The 21,886-nt window shown below is 39.5% G+C and overlaps 1 protein-coding gene across 1 annotated transcript in view; it reads left to right on the forward strand.

The window, feature by feature from the left end:
* SUCLG2 (succinate-CoA ligase GDP-forming subunit beta) overlaps positions 1 to 21,886 on the forward strand; it is a 276,580-nt gene that overhangs the window by 140,034 nt on the left and 114,660 nt on the right. The window contains exons 3-7 of the mRNA XM_028110361.2: positions 6,291 to 6,390; positions 7,376 to 7,466; positions 12,247 to 12,399; positions 13,950 to 14,039; positions 20,858 to 20,954. Of these exons, the coding sequence (XP_027966162.2) occupies positions 6,291 to 6,390; positions 7,376 to 7,466; positions 12,247 to 12,399; positions 13,950 to 14,039; positions 20,858 to 20,954 (531 nt within the window). The remainder of the gene's footprint in view (positions 1 to 6,290; positions 6,391 to 7,375; positions 7,467 to 12,246; positions 12,400 to 13,949; positions 14,040 to 20,857; positions 20,955 to 21,886) is intronic.

Below are 21,886 nucleotides of genomic sequence, written 5' to 3' on the forward strand. Positions count from 1 at the left end.
TGTTCATTTATTCTTCTCTGGATGGAATGACAAGACAGACAAACTCATCCCAAAAAAGAGAACAAGAGGCAGACCTCACTGCCAGGGACCTAATCAAAAGTAACATAGACCAGAAAGGATCAGAGACAATACATAGAAACAGTGACTTTACAGGTTAATACAATGGCACTAAATTCATATCTTTCAATAGTTACTCTGAATGTAAATGGGCTAAATGCTCCAATCAAAAAACACAGGTTATCAGATTGGATAAAAAAGCAAGACCCATTGATATGATATCTACAAGAGACTCATTTTATTTTTTTAAAGATTTTTATTTATTTATTTGAGACAGAGAGAGAGACTGCACAGAGGGAGAGGGAGAAGCAGACTCCCCACTGAGCAGAGAGCCCAATGCAAGGCTTAATCCCAGGACTCCGAGATCATGACCTGAGCTGAAGGCAGATGCTTAACCGACTGAGCCACCCAGGCACCCCCTCTAGAAAAAATTTAAAAAATCTTAAAAAAAGAAATGTATCTTTTAATAGACAAAATATAAGATTGTTTTATTAGTCCTAAACTATAGAAAAAGTAAGATATTACAAGTGAATTGAGCCCTGGTTTTAAAATTTTATCACCAGTGAAATCTGTATTAATAGTTATGAAAGCAATTAATAACATCAGTGACATGATCAGATAAGTAGGCTAGTTTATCATTACAGATTTTAATGAGAGCTATAATTTGGTAATACATATGCAATATTTTTTTAAGTATGGCAATATGAAAAAACAATGATTTATCAAACTTTAGGAATTTTTATAGGAACTAAAACTAAAATTATTCCCTTGAAAGCAAAAAGTGTGCTGTCTTATGATGATATTATTACCTACTTTATAATCAATAAACTGTTCCAAGTGGCATTATTGTGCCCCTACACTCTCCAGATGAAGGAATTACTTTAGATAATGTAGAATTAATTGACTACTATATTCAATAGGAACTTTAAGATTTAAAACTTATATAAAAGTGGGGTGCCTGGGTGGCTCAGTCGTTAAGTGTCTGCCTTCGGCTCAGGTCATGATCCCAGGGTCCTGGGATCGAGCCCCGCATTGGGCTCCCTGCTCGGTGGGAAGCCTGCTTCTCCCTCTCCCTCTGCCCCTGCTTGTGTTCCCTCTCTCACTCTGTCTCTCTCTGTCAAATAAATAAAATCTAAAAAAAAAAAAAAAACATATTAAAGCTTTATTAGTGAAGGATTTCTTAATGTAAAATAATGTCTCCCTGGGGCGCCTGGGTGGCTCAGTTGGTTAAGCATCTGACTCTTGGCTTCAACTCAGGTCATGATCTCAGGGTTGTGAGATCAAGCTCCGCATGGGGCCGCATGATGGTTGTGGAGCCTGTTTAAGATCTCTCTCTCTCCTCCCTCTCCCTCTGCCACTCCCCACCCCACCCCCCGCTTTCTCTCTCTTTCTCAAAAAAACAAACAACAAAAACACTAAAATAATGTCTCCCTGAACAACTTCCTATTTGTATCACAAAACCCTTGTTCTAGTAGAGATGGTCCTAGTTCCATCTTTTATTTTAAAAATGACTGTTTCAGATACGTGCAATTTAAATCTTTGATACGTAGCAGTCTGGTGGGAGGCCAAGTATCTCTAATCCTAATTCAATCAAAGGATGTAACCAGTGGTGAAATAGTTTATTTTGATGTCTTGTGTGTTTGAAATTCTCTGTTCCAATGTTGGGCGAGCACACGTCAGACATGTTGAAAGTTAAAATAATTGTTTTAGTCTCAGGGATGCCACTGAGCATATGGAAAGAGTCATTGCAATATTATCTAATTCCCAGTGACCTCGTTACAACAAGAGGAAATAGGACTCCATCTACACGAGATACTACAATAATCAAAGATAGGTAATTCTCCAATTTTAAGTTTGGGTTCTTGGATCATCATGGAATCACAGATGTTAACTCATTTTCTTTGGGAAATTAGCACTTAGGCCTCTAACTTATAACCCTATAATTCCTCTTTTTGTAATATCTTTGACTGTTCTTGCCTCACCACCCCACCCCCTTCTTGCCTTCCAGTAATAGATCAATCTGAAATACGTTGTCACTTTCTCAATTAAGAATCCCATCAAGAGTATTAAGGAGGGCACGTTCTGCATGGAGCCCTGGGTGTTATACGCAAACAATGAATCATGGAACACTACATCAAAAACTAATGATGTAATGTATGGTGATTAACATAACATAATTAAAAAAAAGAAAAAAAAGAATCCCATCAAACCTCATGAAAGGTGATCACCATGCTGGAAATTATGCCATGTAATTGTGCTGAAAACTGGATATTCCAGTTTGCTCTGGCGGTGACCCATGGAATCTATAGTTCCCCCAACAACTCCAATGTCATTGACTCAAAATAGATGATCACCTTTGTAGCCTCCATCTATATAGCACTGCATTTGCATTTAGGAAACTATTATATTTTTGAAGAGAACAATATTGAATTCACTAAACTGTTTTAAAAAGATAGTTACAAATAACATTCTTATCAATACACCTGATAAACATTTTCAGACATTTGCTAGGTCCTTTTACATTATGGTTCCGAACTGTTTCATGTAAACATTATTTTGCATAAATATATTTTCAAAATGCTGTGAACTAGTTTCATAAAACTTGTCTGATTAAAAACATTTCTTATTCTCTTTAGGTTATGCTTTCCTTAATGAATTTTTTTTTCCTTTTAGATTTAATAATGCTTCCAAGAATGTTTATTATCCAGCCTGGGACTATTGGGGAACTATAAAAATTGGTATAAAACTGTGTTACTGTAATTAGAATGACACTTGTGGTAAGGAATGAGAGGAAAACATTTGAGAAAGCATTATTTTAATGTGGCTAATAGAGTCAAACACGAAGACCACTGTGTGGGTTTTTTTAGGCTTCCTAAATGGCTACAAATATTATTCTCATAAATGATATGGTAGTTGAGAATCTTATGTACTGATAAGCTTATCAAATATGTTGCTCACAATACTTCTTCTCCTAAAATTAAAAATTACAGTATAACTGCTTCCCATCTGAGTGGAATCCCAGTCGTGAGCACTGTTCATTATCAGAAACTCACCAGAAAAGGACCAAAATAAAGTAAATGCACTGCACATTAAGGCTGCTGCCTATAAGAGTAGTAGTGAAGGGCAAGGAATTTAGAGTTATACATACCTAGGTTTTACTAACTTGGAGTCCGGTAATATGGTTATCAGTATGTAAGTGCAGTGTATTTCTATACAAAATCTATTAGAGTAGGTGTTTTTTTGTCCCCTCTATCTCTTTTTTAGCTTGTTATCCTAAAGTATGGTTAAATCATCTTATGTTAGACAAAAATTGGATTTTGTGTCTGTGATATTCTTTTGTAATTTGGTTTGGAAATAAGGAGGTAAAAACAAAAAACAACCCAGAAATTTGTGTATTTGGAGAAATCACATCTTTAAAATGGAAATGGGCATTGTGTGGAATCAACCTGATTAATACTGAATGAAAAGACTAGATACGGTTCAGTAGGATTTGGCCACTTAATTTTCAGCCCTTTGAGTAAATAACTGAATTAAATTACTTCATGTGAGTTTCAGGCAAGATGAGAAAAACTTGCTTTTCTTTGGGCTATTGACATACTACACTGATTTAGCACTTGAGATCTAACAAGAAGAGATGATTTTTGTGAACTTATTTTTGGCCTGGGGTGTAAGTTGCAGGAGATGTACCTAGACTGGATACAGTCTTTTCCTTTGTCTTTGCCACTTATCCCAGTATGGATGCACAGTCCCCAAGTGGCTGTTCAGTCTACCAGTTTGGTGGCATGGTGTCCTTTGACGTGTGGTCAAATGGTGACACATGTAATCGACAACACTTCATTGAGGCTACAACTGTTTCTCTGTCTTGATGGTTCATGCCTAAGGCTGATTCAATTAAGCCTGTGTAGTGCCAATTAACAATGCCCAATTAGGTATTCTGTCTAGCTTTCAAGTTTTGCTGCTGGAAAGCTCATAGAGAAACGCATCTCTTTCTTCTGGATGACAGGCTTATGAAAATTGATAATGGCAATGGAATGCTGGTTATCCTTTTTAAAGAATTTGAAGTGATCACAATTAAAAATTTGAGTAGACAGCAAAAAGCATTTTTTCTACTTGATGTCTTCAAAAGAGAAATAAGAAATGTCTTCCTATATGCCATTTTTCTGGTTAATTGCTGAAAATAATTAGTGATGATAGCCATGATGTTTTGACTTCTTTTAAATGTGCCAGGCATTGAGATAAGCACTTTACCTACTGTTTTTCATTTATTCCTCACATCATCCTGACACTGTAAATTACTTCATTATAACCATGTTACAGACAGGCTTTTACTTTTACCTTTCTGAGCCTCATTCTCTTCTTGTCTACAAAGAAGAGTGATGGGCAGAGGTTGGAGATTTTATGTCTGTTTAATTCCACAGTCCTTGCTCTTAACTGCACATGTCCTTACATGCAGTGGCCTAAGTACGAAATAAATTTGTTCTACTTGGTTTCTTTCTTCGTGTGTTTCTGATAATGAGTTGTCATCATAGCTTTTTCTTTACCCAGTTGGACTTGAGCCAGTTTATCATAAGACATGGGTTTGACTGATGTTATGATGGTTCGTATATATGGCAGCAGCAAGTGTTGAAGGGTATCAAGGGCAGCAAAGAAGGAGCTCTGTTTGCTTCTGAGAGAAGGTGAACCCTAGTTTCCTGAGTATAAGCAAATAGGAGAAAGGAAGACCAGCCAGTAAAGACAGTGAACCCTAATAATCTGACTATATCAGCTGGAGTGACTTGTCTTACCCAATGCTGTCATAATGTTGAATCTTTCTGTAGCTCTCTGTTGCCTTCATGATGAAACCCTCGGTGGCTCCTTCTCTTGGAACCTTTGCTTGCTTGCCTTGAGTAACAAGAACAGTGACAGAGATAGCTGAAATAGCCAACACTTATGGAGCCCTCACCATACAGGAATGGTGGCAGACACCAGTAAACTTGTTATTATTAATATTAGTATTTACCCATATCTGCCCAAGTGGCAATAATCCTTTTGATTCTTTACAATATAGAAAAGTAATAAAATGAATTAATTGTGGCAGTAGTCTTTCATTAATCATAGGAGTTTTCAGGCTCTTGGGATAAAGTATTCACATGTATGTATGATTTAATTCTCAAAATCCCATCATTTTTTTCACAGTTGAGTAAATTGAGTCTCAGAGACATTAAGTAACCGGCCAGGTGTTGACAGCGGGGTAAGGAATGGAGGCCTGACTGAAACCCGGTCTGCAGATTCTGAACCTGGTGTTAAACCAGAAAACTCTTAGAGCCTCACAGAAGATTGACTTAGTTTTTTGAATTTAGACAAAGATGAACGACCAACAGAGGATGCCAGTTGTGACCAGAAGAAATGTACTATTTGGTTTATGAAACCTGTTTGAGGGCTGTGCGTTTTTTCTCTTATTTTTCTTTTGGTGGTTGGGGGCAGGGGGCAGCACTCCTGTTTGCTGAAGACCTCATTTCTGTCACTGGGCTGCTTCATACATGTAGCTTTTGAGCTAGGCCCACGAAGATACTTGAGTTTATGAGTCAGGTCTCAAAGGTCAAAAGCAGACACTTCCCCCGTTCCTTGAGTGTGTTGAGAAATGAAAATTCCCCCACCACTTTGCCCTGGGATGTTCTGTTACCCTGCCAACATTTCAGAAATACTGCTTGCTTTCAATTTTAATCCATTTCCTCCTCCCTTATCCATTCCCACCAATATCTAGAACATCCACTCAGAAATCTGTTGGTTTCCAAGAATACAGTTATTAACCACTCCTTTTGCATCTCCCCCATGTACTACTCCAGCCGTCCCTTTGACATCTCAGCTGGCTGACAGGTAGTTAGCTCTTCTGACTGGCAGATTAGTGCCTCTGCCACATGGGAGTGTCATTACACAGTAAAATGAATACCTCCGGCCTGGATTTATTTAGCATCTTCTGATACTCAAAAGAGCAAGGGAACACATGCCTTGCTTTCTCTTGGGATGGGTGAGTATTAGATTACACGGGTAGGAAATATTTTAACGTCCTTGATAAAGACTTTCTATTTAGATGCACTGACTTTTTTTGAAGTTCTTTATGCCTTTATTTTCAAAATTAGTTTAAGAGAGCTTTTACTGCTTTGGGGAGGTATATGCTTTTCCACATTGCTTGTTGCTAAAAAAAAAAAAAAAAAAATTAAAATCCACTACCAATTCTGAATTTTCTTTTTCAGATGCAAAAGAATTTGTTTTAAAAGCCCAGATCTTAGCTGGAGGAAGAGGAAAAGGTGTCTTCAGTAGTGGTTTGAAAGGAGGTGTTCATTTAACAAAAGAGTAAGTCTGGAGATCTTAATTCTGTGTCTTTGGGCTAAGCAGTTATGGAAGATCTTGCTCATGATTGCAGGAAGCACTGAGAAGGATGATCGGAATGGGGTGGAAGCAGGAGGTAGCAAATAAAGGAAATGAATTGTGGGTAGAGAGCTCTTCAGTGCCCCAATGTTCTTTATCTCATAAGAGGATTTTTTTCTTCACTAATTGTGAAAACCCAACACTCCCCCTGTCTTAGACAATCAGTGATTCATCATAAATGTTGAAAATGATAACATAAATTAAATGCTGCCTCCATATTGTCACTTCCCTATTTCAGAGCCTGCAGTGGCTCCGAGTACCAATGGCTTCAGTTGTCCCTCCTGTCTGATAGTACGAGCCTTCGGGTATCAGGGCCCAGCACTGCCCGTTTTCCTCTTCTCTTCTGTCACATACCTTTTCATTATGTACTTTGAATCTCACCCTCTCCCTTGGGCCCCTCAGTGGACAACACTTCTCACATTGCCCAAGTCAGGTCTTTGTTACTCAGCTCATATCTAAATCTGTTATGCATTTCAGCCGTGGCTTTCTACTATGACGGTGACTTAGTTTGGGGAGAGAGAATAGCAGAGGGAAGCAAGAATCTCCCTTCCTTCCCCTCCCCTCTCCTCCCTTTCCCTTCCCCCCTCACTTCCCCTCCCCTCTCTTCACCTCCCCTTGCCTAACTCTCTCCTCTCCTCTCCTCCCCCTCCTTTTCCCTTCCCTTCCCTTCCCTTCTCCTCCTTCCTTCCATCTCCCTCCCTCCCTCCCTCATATGTATTTTGTTCTCAGTGGGCCTCTGGTACAGGGCTAGGCACCTAGTACATGAACAAAAAACCCTGTGGACTCACTGAGGGTGGAGCTGGACTTCTGCAGTGTGGACATGAGGACGTAGCGTGCAGTCTGCTTTAAAATAATTTTCAGCATAGACGTTGATTTTTTTTTCCTTCTCCCCCCTCCCCCTCTCTCTCAGCCCTCAAGTCGTGGGACAGCTGGCTAAACAGATGATTGGGTATAATCTAGCCACAAAACAAACTCCAAAAGAAGGTGTGAAAGTTAACAAGGTAATATGAATGCTTCGGGTCATTTTCTGTGTATGTGTTAGAAAGAAGAGAAAATCCTATTTTAGTTTTGACAATCTGATGAAGCAATACACTTTGGTGATACACCATTTTGTTTTTTAAACTTCATATGATCTGTTTAGGTTGTGGTGTGACTTTGCGGAGAAATCAAAAGGGTTCTGTAATAGTACAAGTGTTTATTATCATTAGCATTTAGTACAAGTAGGTGTGGGTGAGTGATCGAATCAACGGGTTTCCCTTTCAGAACACAGGCACATGCTGTTTGAAGCTGGAAAGGGCTTCGTATAACAGCTCTTATTCCTCTGTGTGGGACATTCTCTGCTCCTCCACAATGGCACCCTCATCCTGTGAATCAGAATTACCCACCATGATTGTTTTTCTAAGTGTCCCTATACCTTACTTGGAGGTTAATACCATTTAAAGCCACTGTTATCCCTGCACGTATTGTGTATGAGTGGTCTGTTGGGGTTCCCAAGTTCTCTAGGGTGCACATCATGCACACACGCAGAACAGAAAGCCGCAAGTAAAGTGGCCTGCCTCAATCATAAAATCGTGGGTGGTGGAGCCAAGGCCAGAACCTAACCCTGCTCTGTCAGTCTGTCCACCTTATATGCCCTCCTCCTGCGCAGAGGTCGCCACAGCTGGCTACCTGATTTGCAGGACCCGGTACAAAAACAAATTCAGGGGCCTTTGTTCAAATTTCAAGTCAGTTCCAGCAAAACATTACACCAAAAGACCAAGATGGGGACCCTTCTGAACATTGGCCCCTGTGTGATGACAAGGTCCTACACCCCAGCCCTGGCAGGCACAGATGGTTAGAGGACCCCATCGTAACAGTGAATGGGGGCCCAGCCTTTTGGGGAGCAGCTATCTGCTTGGTTGACACAGCATCACAGATGATGGTCTCCACCAGTATGCCATGTGTGGGGGAACCTGACGCAGTATATTCTGTTTTTAATTTTTCAGAGTGAGTTGTGTGGAAAATTTTTGACATGACCAAAAAAAAAAAAAGTTGCCAGTTGGTTCTTAGTGTACATGACAGGGGCTCTCTTGGGCCTCTCTTGGTCTGGAAGAAGGAGATTGAATTACTGGTGGTCATTAGCTCCTTCATTCTGAGAACATAGAGCTTTTATAAATGTCAAGATAGCATACTGACGAAACTGGTTATGCTGATTTCCCTTTCCCACCTCTTCTCAGATGTAAGAACTACTAAAAACTCAAAAGTGTTTTGTTTTGACTTTTGTTTGTCCCAACACAGTACTTTTATTTGCCTTTTAAATCTGGTTATGAGCCTTTACCTGTGTTAAGTTCCTCAAAATTGGTCCACAGAGGACATGATTAGTATTTTTGTTTGTAGGAATTCGTTGTTTTATATGGCTATGTGAGTTTTTAGATTAGAGTTTGTGATGCTTTTTAAAAGCATATAAGAATACCTAAAGCAGATTCGCGCTGTATGGTAATGCATAAAATTAGTTTGTAGATAGGTTTCTGAAAGGCTGGAGATAAGTGCATGCTTGTACATTGAGTCATTGCCAGGAAATGATTAGAATGATTTACTTTTAAGTAATGTGTTGGTTCTTTTTCTTCTGATTGTAAAAGTGATTCACACGTATAAAAAATTCCAATCCTACAGAAATATAAAAATTTGAAAGTAAAAATTCCTTGGCTTCTCACCTCCCCTGAAATAATGCCATGTATTGTTTCTGTCCTTTCTCTGTGTAGAATTTGTTACCACATTCCTTTTTTTTAAGATTTTATTTATTTATTTGTCAGAGAGAGAGAGAGCAAGCACAAGCAGGGGCAGTGGCAGGCAGAGGGAGAAGCAGGCTACCTGCTGAGCATGGAGCCCGATGCGGGGCTCCATCCCAGGACCCTGGGATCCTGACCAGAGCCGAAAGCAGACACTTAACCAACTGAGCCACCTAGGCACCCTATGTTACCATATTCCTATAATAATAATAACATTGTATGAGACTTTAAAGAACATGCACTTTTTTTTTTTTTTACTTAAAATCTTGGATAGCAGTCAGAAGTTCCCTCCCATCCCCGTTATAGAAGCTTTATAAGATTATTTGAGAAGTTGTTTAAACACATACGTACATTGTACACATTGGATATTTTTTTCCTAGGTCTGTGCCAATGCACTGCCAGTGTTCCCTAGGATAATAATAATAGGGAGGTGAGATTGTGCTACTCATCATGTTCTTCATGATTCAGTACCAGCAAAGGTTACTACTCTACAACGAGAGAAGTTGAGGAACCGAGTATACTTTTAAAGATTTTATTTATTTACTTGACAGAGGGAGAAAGAGACAGTGAGAGAGGGAACACAAGCAGGGGGAGTGGGAGAGGGAGAAGCAGGCTTCCCACTGAGCAGGGAGCCCTATTCGGGACTCAATCCCAGGACCCTGTGAGATCAATGACCTGAGGCGAAGGCAGATGCTTAACGACCGAGCCACCCACGTGCCCCCTGAGTATACTTTTAATCTTTCCTAATCATGGCCCTGTTACAAATAGTTTGTGTGCTGGTACTCATTCACAGATCACAGTTTCAATAGCATGATATTAAAAACAAAAACAAACCAACCCACCCAGTTCAGTGGTCCAGTAGTTCCCAAAAGCTTCCCATCCTGGAGGACTCCACAGAAAGTTGTGTTGATGATACCATATGTGTCTGTCACAGATGAAGTCATATTTTTGAAATATATCAACTGAGGTCCTTGTAGGATGAGTATGCATGGAATCCACTTAGACTATAACAATGCCTAAAATATTCTGACATCCTGGGCCATATGGAGGGCATGGTAATGTCAAAAAACTGATCTTGAAATAAAATATCTTGAGTTATCCATTGACAATCATCATTTTCCCAGGAATGTTTTCTTAGAGGGTGGTATGTTATTTCTACGAAGCAGGAGCCTTTGGAGACAGCAGCTGGTCTTTACAAATAGAGATGTGATGGAATGCAGAGCACATCTGTCAACATTTTAGAAGATTAAGAATAGGACTCTTGAATGACATCCTAAAAAGTTATAATGTGTTGCTTCTCAGAATAACTACTGGAAATTGTCAAATCCCCTTCTCTAGACTAGCTCTTATTAGAAAGTGAACTAGAAAACATCATGCTTCTATGAAAATCCTAACACCATGTGCCAAGAAATATTTCTTACATAGTCATGAGTTACCATTTATGATAAAAGAACCAATATGAAGCCTCTTATAAGATATTTTATTTTAACTGGTGATGTGTTTGAAAAGAAGTTCTGTATTCATTACTTCATAGCTTTTTAAATCATATATTTATCGCATTTCATGTGACTTAAAAATTAGTAGTTTGATGGCATCTGTATAGTTAACATGTAATGCTGTTTAATCTGTGACTTTTTTGGTGAAATCTTTTACTGAACTACTTTTAGGAAAAGCAATGTTAGTGCTTTTATTATTTTCTTCTAGGACTTATTAGTTACGAATATCCTTTTGTTCTTTAATCATCGAAGATATCTTTTACAACATTTTTGTTGTGTCAGTTGGTACGGCCTCTCTCTAGGGTACTTTGGTAGTACTTATCAAAATTTTAAATATGAAGAATCTAAAACATAGCCATTTTACTTCTAGGTACCTTATCTACAGGGATACTAAAACAAATGGGCGAAGGTATATGTACAAAAATAAGCACTGTAGTAGCATTTTAGAGAAGTTGAAGTCCACATGAATGTCTGTCAGTAGGGACATGATTAAATAAATACTGACATGTAAGTACGATCTAGTCACAAAGAAGACAGAGGACCTTGGAGAGATCTCCAAGTTGTAGTATTAAGATTAAGAACAAGAAGAAAGAGAGGCATTCAAGTATGTATAATATGCTTTCATCTGCAGGAAGTCTCCACTACTATAATGCCTGTAGATGCATAGGAAAGAGATAGAAAGTTAATAGTGCTTTCTCTTGGTAGGCTTGCGCACACAGTTGCTGAGGCTGTCCTGAGCAAAAGGACAGTTGGCTGAGACAATGAGCACAAAGTGAACTACTTCCATCCCACTTGTCTTTTGCCCGGGCATGGTCCTGGCATGTGCACGATTGCATCCTCCCAGAGGAAGGTGCTACTCCTGATGATCACATAGGTTCCCTATGGGCTCCTGATCACCCTTACTCCTGAGGCCCAAGGGTTGTGTATGTGCAGCAGGGGGCTGCTATCTCACTGTCTCCTTTATATACTTTTGGTAACTTTTGCATTATTTTTTGACAAGCAAATAGTTTATGTGTAATTTAAAAGAAAGTAGAAATTGAACTAAAAATACAGTGGTACACAAGATAGAGGTATACAACCATAGGAACCATCAGACATACTGTAGAAAGAATCCTTTCTTTGGCAACAAACTTGGTTCTCCACCAGAGCAATCTGAGAAAAATCAGTGTAGCAAGATGTATGTATGGCTAACGTCTCAAATTAAAATAACAACTGCTTCCCTGGAGTTTTTCTTAAGTGTCAGGGTTTCTCAAGGAAGAAAAAAAAATGAAAGTAGGATGGTTCCTTGAGGCAAACCAAATACCTGTCACTTGAGCAAGGTAGCAGGATCAATTAAGGAGGTGAAAATGGGCATTCTGTACCATGAGAGCAGAACTCTCAAATCTATGGAAGCTAGCTCACTGGGTTTAAAGAGCCTTTAAATGAAGTTGTTTGATTTGTGTAGCAAGTTTATATGGATTTCCAGGTGGAACTCAGCTCAATGCTGAATTAATTTGACTTTCTCACTAATGTGGTAGGTGATGGTTGCTGAAGCCTTGGACATTTCCAGAGAAACCTACATGGCCATTCTAATGGACCGGTCCTGCAATGGCCCTGTACTGGTGGGCAGCCCTCAGGGGGGCGTTGACATTGAAGAGGTGGCAGCTTCGAATCCAGAACTTATTTTTAAGGTATGTTTAGTTTCCTGGCTATGTTGTGTTCATTGATTACTGTTGCACAAGCTGTTAAAGATTTAATGTGCAGTCTGAGGCTGGTAGTAGTACATTCACTTCTGGGATTTATGGCATGAAGACATTGAGTCCTTTTTCTTAACTGAGGAAGCACTCAATTGAAGTTGGCTAGAATGAAGGTATTCCCTATCCAAGGTCTTTTTCTTTGCTCTTTCCCTCCCTTCCTTCTTTTTCTTCCTTCCTCATTTCTTCCATCCACCTGCCCCAAGAATTAACCAATGTGGTGAGGACTGTGAGTTTTCTATTTCCTCTTGGTTAACTCTACCCCACTTCATAGTATTTAGGATCCAGAAATTCTCTCCTAAGAGACCGAATGTGAGCTGGAGACTGCCTGCATGTCTCCCAGTACTGCTGATATAAAACAGAGTCCTTCAAAGGTCCAGATTCTGTCAGTTTGTTTCAGTCCTTTAAATCTTGCCCTTAGTTTCTAGCCACAAATCTGGCTAAAGTCAAATCCTAACTAGCTAGCAAGTGTCTCAGTGTTTCTAAGCCTCATTTTGTGAATCACTAAAGTGGAAGTGGGGGTAATTTCCACCAGACAATTGTGAGGAAGAATGAGGTGAGGTGTATAAAGTGCTTCTCAACCTACCTCAGTTGTAAGAAGAAAAGTCTACGGTCTTTAGAACTGTAATTCTGTTTTTTTTGTTTTTAATTCTGGGGTCTTCGTATCAAAAATCACATTAGAAATTTTTACCAGAAAAAAAGAAAAAGAAAATTTTACCAGAAGGATTTATTATTTCTTTTACAAAGTGATTTTGTTTCCCTTCAAAAAGCGAGAATTTTATTTCTTGAACCTCTTTGTTTAGATCAGGTACTGATACTTTGGTGATTAGTTTTAGAATGTTTTCACCGATATCATATATTTAGGTTAACTGCCTTGGAATTTAAATTGAGATTTTACGTGCTGTCTTACCGATAATGCCTAGCCATTTTCAAAATTAATGTGATTTAAACAAGTCACTCCATTTATGAAGAGAATACATGAAATAATGTATATGAACAGCACTCAGTATCTTGGAGAGAATGGTGCTTTGTAGAGCTAAGGTATTATTAAAAATTATCATCATCAATAGACTGTTTAAATCATATGGTAATATTTAACCTACGTATGACAGGCTCTAAACTTAACAGCAATATTAGGCAGGAGAACCTTACTTTGGAAGCCTTCCAAAAGATGTCATAAAAATTAACTGACTAAATATTCGTCAGTGCCATCTGTATAGTAATTAAAAGTGAAAACTGGCATCCGATAGTCTTGTCAGCATGCCACCCTGAAGAATTATATAGTTTTTGGAAAGGCAGTTTTTTAAGATGGTCTCCTAATTAAAACATACCCTATAGGCAGCTGCCGTAGCCCTTCTCAGAGATCTTTGGAAAGGCGCCACACTTTAATTACTCATTTGCAAATAAATACTAAGCATTTTCTTTCGAGGTTGTGAATCTTTTCATTTGCCTGTCTGAATTTTTCTTATTTGGTTCATTTTTACTAGGAGCAAATCGACATTATGGAAGGGATAAAGGACAGCCAAGCTCAGCGGATGGCAGAAAATCTCGGCTTCCTTGGGCCTTTGAAAAACCAGGTACCTGAGCATGCGGAGGCCACTGTGAATGACTTGTTTCAGAAAACATTTGCTACCTTGCTTACTTTCCTCTAATATTTGTAATTTCCAGGACACGGGATTATTTATCGTTTAACAGTTTTGCCCCCAGTTGTTTATGATGAACACTATTTCCCTTGTATTCCAGAACAGGATGTTGATGAGGTGTGTTCCTATATATGTAGGCATGTGGCCACGTGTGAGTGTTGCATGCAGACACATGCATTTTGCTACATGTATTAGTCTCTTTATTTTTTTCTGTAGTGCCGCAGTGCCAGCCCCTGAATTAGACTAGGCCGTGGAGTGCTTAGAGGCACGGGCTGTAGAGTCGGGCAGACCTGAGTTTGAATCGAGCACTGCCTCCCAGCATGTGATTCTGCCCATCTGAACGTCAGTGTCATCATCTGGGAAAAGGGGCATATTGTCGGGATTGAGTACGCTGATGTGGGGAAGTGCTTATTCAGTACTCCAGAAAGGTCAGCTGTTATTGTTATTAATAATGCACATTACTTAACTAATTGCTATTCTTTCATAGTTAATGGGATTTGAGATGAATATTAATGGCCTGAAAGTGATATTTCACTGAAAACAGCTTAAATTATGCCAATTTAGTAATTATACCCCTTGGCTTCAAAGACAGAAAAATTGTCCTCTGAGCTGTTGAGGGAGAGAATCTGTCTTGAACATCGCAGTCCTGCATTGCCCTTGGTCCAGCCCACAGAGACTGATTGTATGTTTACATAAGCAAGCTTCTTTGTCTCACAGTTAAATCAGAAGAACTTACTGGCTGTTTTTAACTCCTCCACGACTAAGAGAAACCACCTTAATAACCCTAGGTCCTGTGTGTATGTATATGTGAGTGTGTGTGTGTGTGTGTGTGTGTGTGTGTGTGTGTGTGTGTGTGTATGTGTTCCCCCTTGGACTCTAGATGGTTACAGAGCATTTCCTTTAATTTATTTGGGCAACATTCTTCTAAAAGAGATGCCAAGTTAGTGACCTGCTGAAAGGAAGTTATGGTAGATTTTTGAGTAAGGGCTACAGAGTTGGATTCACCCCCTGAGAGTGAGGTCACTAACTAGCTTAGCCGCCCATTTGACATTTATTGTGGGGCATCTTGTGTAGGGGTGGTGGTCACCGAGACCACTCTTTCATATGATCACCGTGTTCTAGCCGCACTGTCCTGCAGTCAGCTCCAGAATGTGCTCCATAACCCCATTCACCTCCTCCATATGCCTCTGCACATCTCTCTTTCTCTTACTTACTTGCATTCACCTTTGCAGATCCTAATCTACACCATGGAAGGGACTTTGTCAGCCTTGCTCACTGCTGCATTGGCAGCAAAGTGCTTGGCAGATGTATTAGGTGCCCTAGAAACATTTGTCATATGCATGAATAAGTGCAACGGCACATCCCGGATGTCCACTTTGAACAGATTCCTAGGGAGTTGGTGATAGGTAGCTGTAAGGGCAGCAGAAAAAATCTGGAGTGGGCGAATCTGCCTATGCCATGGCTTGACAGCTCAGGAGGTGAACATAACAGAGAGTTCTAGAGAAGACACTAATAGTATTATGTACGCCAGAAGATAGTTTCCTCCCCCTTCCCTATTATAAGAGAACTTGAAGAGTCATAGCTCTTAAATGGTTGAATCATGTTTTCTCATGTAGCCCAAACACTCTAGATTTTAAATGAATTACCCTGTGGAAGGAAGATGAACATGCAAGTTCTCAGGGGTCCTTAGTAGCTATAATGTCATTATATTTTTAACTGAACGTATCGAGGAAAGACATTTTTTAATTCTTTTTTTTTCTTGTTTCTCTGTCACCCACTAAATGATAGCCTTTAAATCTTCATTTGCTCAGCAGAGTTGGAGTGAGCGCTTGCCTGGGTGCTGCTGATTCTGCTGGACCCTGGGAAACAGAGATGTTGAGAAATAGCCAGTGTTCTCCAGGGGCTCACAAAACAGTGGTCAGCGGCTGGCGGTGATTCCAGGGAAAGGGAGTGCGAAGGGAGAGCAAGGGTGATCTGTTGTAGGTGGGTTGGAATTTGTTCACCTAGGGACACCTGATTATGTTTGCACAGTAGGAAAGAGACGGTATGTGTGCTGGAGTGGTAGATTTGGGAACCTCTGCTTTAGGATGTTTCCTCAAGCCACAGGGGTCAGTGACACATTCCAGAAAGCCAGGGTCCAGTAAGCACAGGAGGCTCCCCAGAAGAGAAAACATTTAAATGAACATTAGTCAGTAATCCTTTGACTAAGAAATGGTATTTTCAGGGCCCCTCAGATTCAGTGTGACCTTGAAAGTCACTTAATTCTCATCTACAACATGGTTTAGGCATCTGGAGGCAGAGCTCTTATGGATAAACAACTTATAACATGATTATCTTGTAAAGTTATTAATATCTTTCCTGTAACTCATGGCTTTTGTCTCTGAATGTGAGGTGTTCATATTAGACTTAACAAAAAAATAAGTATCACCTTGCACAAAAACTACCAACTGTGTGTTCCCGACAAAATTCATTTCAGCAAGAATTGGTTGAAAAGACTAAAGCCACAGGAAAGCTGAAAATGACTAAAAATACACAGATTTCTCAAATGTGTCTTAGTTGTCCTCTATACTATTAATTTCTGAAAACATGGGCACCATGAATTGCCAACATGCATCTTTATTTAGTATTTAAGCTAATGAAAAGATTTAATGGGTGCAGTTAACAAATGATCACTAATGTTTCTCAGAATGGTTTGTCCCTCTGGCTTGCTTTAAAAACCGTATGTGAATGTTGATGATATTAGTTCCTGGAATAAACTGAAAATATTTCTAAAATTTTTAACATGCTAAAACATTTTTGAAGGTACTTGTAAATTTGTCAGGGTTGTGCATATGGCTCAAAGGATATTTGATTTTAGGCATCTTAATTTTTTTAAATTGCTTAACAAACAACCTTAAAATAACATTAATTGGTGGCATAAGAAGAGAAAACAAATTTTCTGTGTAGTGTGGTTTTGAACTGAGGAAGTAGGTGGCAGTAGGAAGCTGGCTGACTGTAAGGTAAACAGCAGAATGTTTTCTTTGACTTGTGTTTAATTTATTTTTTAAATTTGAACATGTTTAGAAAGCTGGGGAGCTAACCTCAGCTTGCCCCAGGGCCTGCCATTTTCTATTATTACACCTGCTCAACTGACACATTTTCCCTGACTAGGCTTTATAGCCATTTACTGGATGGCCTCTGGAATAAGGCACGTTCTGTCTCCAAGCTGGGCTGGTTCTCCCTTTTAGATCTTACAGCACAGATTTTATAACACATTTCCCTTAGAGATCTTACAACACAAATCTAATCATGCTTCAATCCTGCTCAAAAAAGCGTTTATAATCTGTGTTTGTACAGTAATAAACAGTGAATACAAGCCAAATGCTGTGTTAGTGTATAATTAAAATGTCATTAATGTTTAGAAAATTCAGGCCTCAAGCTACGATAGGTTGATAGAGGCTTAAGAAGTTTTGAAGCGACCCAGGTATCCACTGATGAATGGGTAAATAAAGTGTGGTATATACATGCAGTGGAAGGTTGGTCAGCCTTGAAAAAGAGGGAGGTTCTGAGAAGGCATGGATAAGCCTTGAGGGCACTGTGCTAAGTGAAATTAGCCAGTCAAAAAAGATAAATAGGTGTGTGATTCCATTTCTATGAGGCACCTAAACTCATCGGATTCACAGTGACAGAAAGAAGAATGGCAGTTTTCAGGCGAGGGGAGGGGAGAATGGAGAGTTGTTATTTAATGGGTATGGAGTTTCAGCTTTGCAGGATGAAAACATTCTGCAGCTTGGTTGCATGACTCTGTGAATATACTGGAGACTGCCAAACTGTACACTTAAAAAAATGATTGGGATCATGCATCTTATTGTACATGTATTTTAAAAAAGAAGAAAGTTTTAAAGTAGCTAGTATAAGATCTTATATATGCATGCGCCCAGAAGTTTTTTCCATTATGTGGTTTCTCCTTATTATGAAACTAATCATTAATTGAACCAGTATTTATTGAGTGTTGACTCTGTGCAGAGACTGTATAGGTCCAGTGGATGCCACAGTACCCAGGACGGACACCATGCCTCTTTTATGCGGCTTACACTGCAAGCTCCCATAGATGACCTAGAAAACTCCTAAAAATACAAATCTGTTTGGCAGTGAGTGACTTATCAGCTTTGCACCATAGCTCAAATAAAATCCATTTGGATAAAAAAAAGTAAACATGATATAAGAGAAATCTTAGAGTATTTGAAAAAATTGGAGAATTGTTTTAACACTCTCAGAGTGGGACCAGCCTTCTTAAAGTCTAACCCAAAGCTAGAAACCGTGAAAGAAAAGAGTGACATTATTATTACCAGATTCCATGTGGCAGAAGTAACAGACACATGGGTGAAAGGCAAATGTTAAAGGAGAAAAATATTTGCAATTTATATGAGATGAAGAGCTAACTTCTGACATGTAAAAACGCTTCTTATAACTCTGAGAAAGAAGACACAAATCATAACAGAAAAATGGGCAAAATTCAGAGAAAAGGAAATACAAATGTCTCTTAAGTTTGTAGAATAATCCTCAAATTCATTAATAGTAAGAGCAGTTCCAATTAAAGATCTATATGAGATACCCACTCTTACCTGGCGTACTGGCAAAGATCAATAACTGATGGTTGGGCATAGAAAAACAATTTCTGATACTGGGTTGTGGGCTGGGGAACTAGTGATAGCTTCTGCTGAGAATAATATAGAATAATCTTTTATCATTTAAAATCCCCACACGCCTTTTTTGCTCCACTCTGGGGAATTTATCCAACAGATGATCAGTCACATGTATGATACACATACAGAGATAGGTAAAGGCAGCATTTTAAGTAATGTCAAACGATTGGAAACCAAATGTCTATTAAGAGACAGGCTAAATGAATTCTGATACATTCGCGTAAGGTATGTGGCCACTTACAAGAATAAGATCACTCTATTTGTGTTGTCAGTGAAGGCTTTATAAAATTATTTAAGTAAAGAAACAAGGTATAGAACCAAGTTTGGTTTTTTAAAAAAGACGAATGGAGAATATGCATACTTGCACATACCTAGAGTATCTGTCATTGAAACACCAGCCCGTGAGTGAGTGGCTGCTGCAGGATGGGCCACGGGAGCAGTGTGGCCAGGGAGTCTGGGGAAGGTTCAGAGGGAGACTCTTGCATACCTTGGGAATTTTGTATCATGTACATATATTACCTAGCCAGAAAAAAAGTCAATATTAAAAAACATTCAGTCTTATCCGTTACATATGTTTGTTTATCTGTAGCGACCTGGATTCAAATTAGGATTTAAGAAAGTTTATAAATGTACATAAAATAAATGAAGACAACATGAATTTCACTTCCAGGAGTTCTTCAGTCAATATTGGAACAAAGAAAGCACTCTCAGTGTTCACCACAGTGGAACTTTGTTCCAGGGAATTGGTTACATGGTGCTCCAAGAATTGAGAAATTTCAGGGTGGGCCGGGAGGCAAGGTAGAGCTAAAGCCTAACAGGAAATTGTTGCTCCCTGCATGCTGGCTGAGCGAAGTGAGCCAGTGGTATTTCTGCACCATGGGATACAGAGGGTAGATCCCTGGTGGGTCTCTGGTGTTTGCTAAAGCCAGAGGAAAAGATGCTTCTGCAAGGCAGAAAGAGAGGGGTGGAAGTACCCCAGCTTTTCCCTTTCTTCTATCTCTTGTCTCCTACCACTGCTTCCCATTGGCTGAACTGAGCTGGAAGCCATCCAGCCCAGAAGCCTTGGAAACTCAACCTACAAGTGTCAGCTCCCCTGACACCCAGAGTAGGGATGGGGAAAAGCTGGAACTGGATCGGAGGGCAAAAATGCAGGGCTGGAACAATGAGCGAAAATATTGCCAAGGGAGAATTATGGCTAGGCAAGAAGGTGGAGCCAAGAATGAGACTGATACCCAGCACTGAGCCATGGATGCGCAGTCATGCTAAGTTTCATCACAGGCTTTGTTCCCTCTAGGTGTGAGCTTTCCAGGGCCCTGTCGAGGCCCCATTCATGATGTCTTTCCCTCGCCCCACTTCACACAATGCCAGCATGCTGTGACTAGGCCATTCATAAAAGTTGGTTGAAAAGAATGAATGAATGAGTGAATTTCAAGCAGCAGGAAAAAAATGAAGTCAGGGCATAACATCAGGGAGACTCTGGATATTGTTGCTCTTTATGGTTTATGCCTTCAGGACAAACTGTTTAGTTTGCACTGTGTTGTTCCCTAACTCTACTGTGTAGGACTTTCATCTCCCTGCCTTGCCACAGTTTCCATTAGACGCTCAGTAATTGCTGTTTCCCAGAGTATGGGTTTGAACTGATAAATGTAATAACTGTTTTATTCTAGCATAATAAGGAAAACCTGTCATTATAAACTCTCAAAATCATGTTTACCTTTTACTTAAATGGAGCTTGTTTGTATTAATGATTGTGGCTCATACTGCAGCGTAGCTTAGCTAATAGAGACATGATAATTTACAAAAAGATTAACAACGTTTTTAGACCAGACTGAAAATATTTTTGTTTTCCTGATAATGGTCTTTCCTGGTGTCTGGAGGAAAGTTGAGCAATTCCTTCTAATGAATAGCAGTGGAAATTAAAATAATTATTTTTTTTCTCTTTTTCCCTTCAGAAAACCTAACTGAACATAAAGACGTAATTTGTTACTTTTAAGGTTTCATTAATCCAGCAAAATAAATGTTCTTTTACTGCTTTGGTGTAATTTCATTGTACTTGATCCCATCTAGGCTGCAGATCAAATTAAGAAGCTGTACAATCTCTTCCTGAAAATTGATGCTACTCAGGTGGAAGTGAATCCCTTTGGTGAAACCCCAGAAGGACAAGGTAACCAAAAAAAGAAAACAGCAACAACAAGAAATGAATGTAATAATTTATGCAAAATATAAATTAAATTGTACAAAAGACTGTAGCAGCAGCTTTGCATTCATTTCATTCAGTAATTTAATTTCTGCCGTGGTTTCAAATACTCCCATGATACAGTTGAACACTTGAGCACTGGAGTTTGCTTGCAGCCAAATGCCAGGCCTCAGGGGAAGCTCCTTCTTGTTTTATTTAGAAACATCCATCCACCAGCACCCCCTTGTTTTTCCAGGGCCTTTCTTGCTTATTCTGAGGTAAAATCTTGGGTAGGAACAGAAGCCTCTGCGTTAGAGTATAATGAATGCACCTGCTTTTATGGAGCTGGAAATGCTTGAAGATTTTTAGTTTGTACAGATGTGTACAAATGCACTTTGTGCCCCCCTGCTGGATTTATATCATCCCGGCAAAGCCCTAGTGCCCTCCTATCCAATTCTTTCGCCTTACTTAGTTACCAGTTTCTGATTCAGGTGGGAGAAGGAGGCATTTTTGTAGAGAAGATTTTTCTATCCATCAGATACTTGTAAAGTATAAAGAACTGTTTTCTATCTCAGTACCCACCCCCATTGCACTGTGGCTGGTATTCTGTAAGTTCCTACTAATTCGATAGTAAAAGCTTGTGAATGCATATGTGTTTGGAGGTAGAAGGTGGGCTGTCAGGTGGCTAGGACAGGGATGCGGGAATGTAAGTTCCACTAACCTTGTCTTTTTTAGCACATTTCACCCCCAGTGTCTTGTATGCTGTCTAGCATGTTGTGGGCAGTCAGTAACCAGGGATTTGCCATTGCATAAATTAGGTGGTCTGCTATGTACAAATACAACCAAGTCGTAGACCAAGGTGGACACAGTATAGTGTTGTACAAAGGGGACTGGATTCAGATTTTGGACCTGCCAGGTTC

The sequence above is a fragment of the Eumetopias jubatus genome, unplaced genomic scaffold (genome assembly GCF_037043125.1).
Source record: "Eumetopias jubatus isolate StellerSeaLion01/CBP00866 unplaced genomic scaffold, mEumJub1_p1.0 scaffold_1, whole genome shotgun sequence".
NCBI lineage: Eukaryota > Metazoa > Chordata > Mammalia > Carnivora > Otariidae > Eumetopias > Eumetopias jubatus.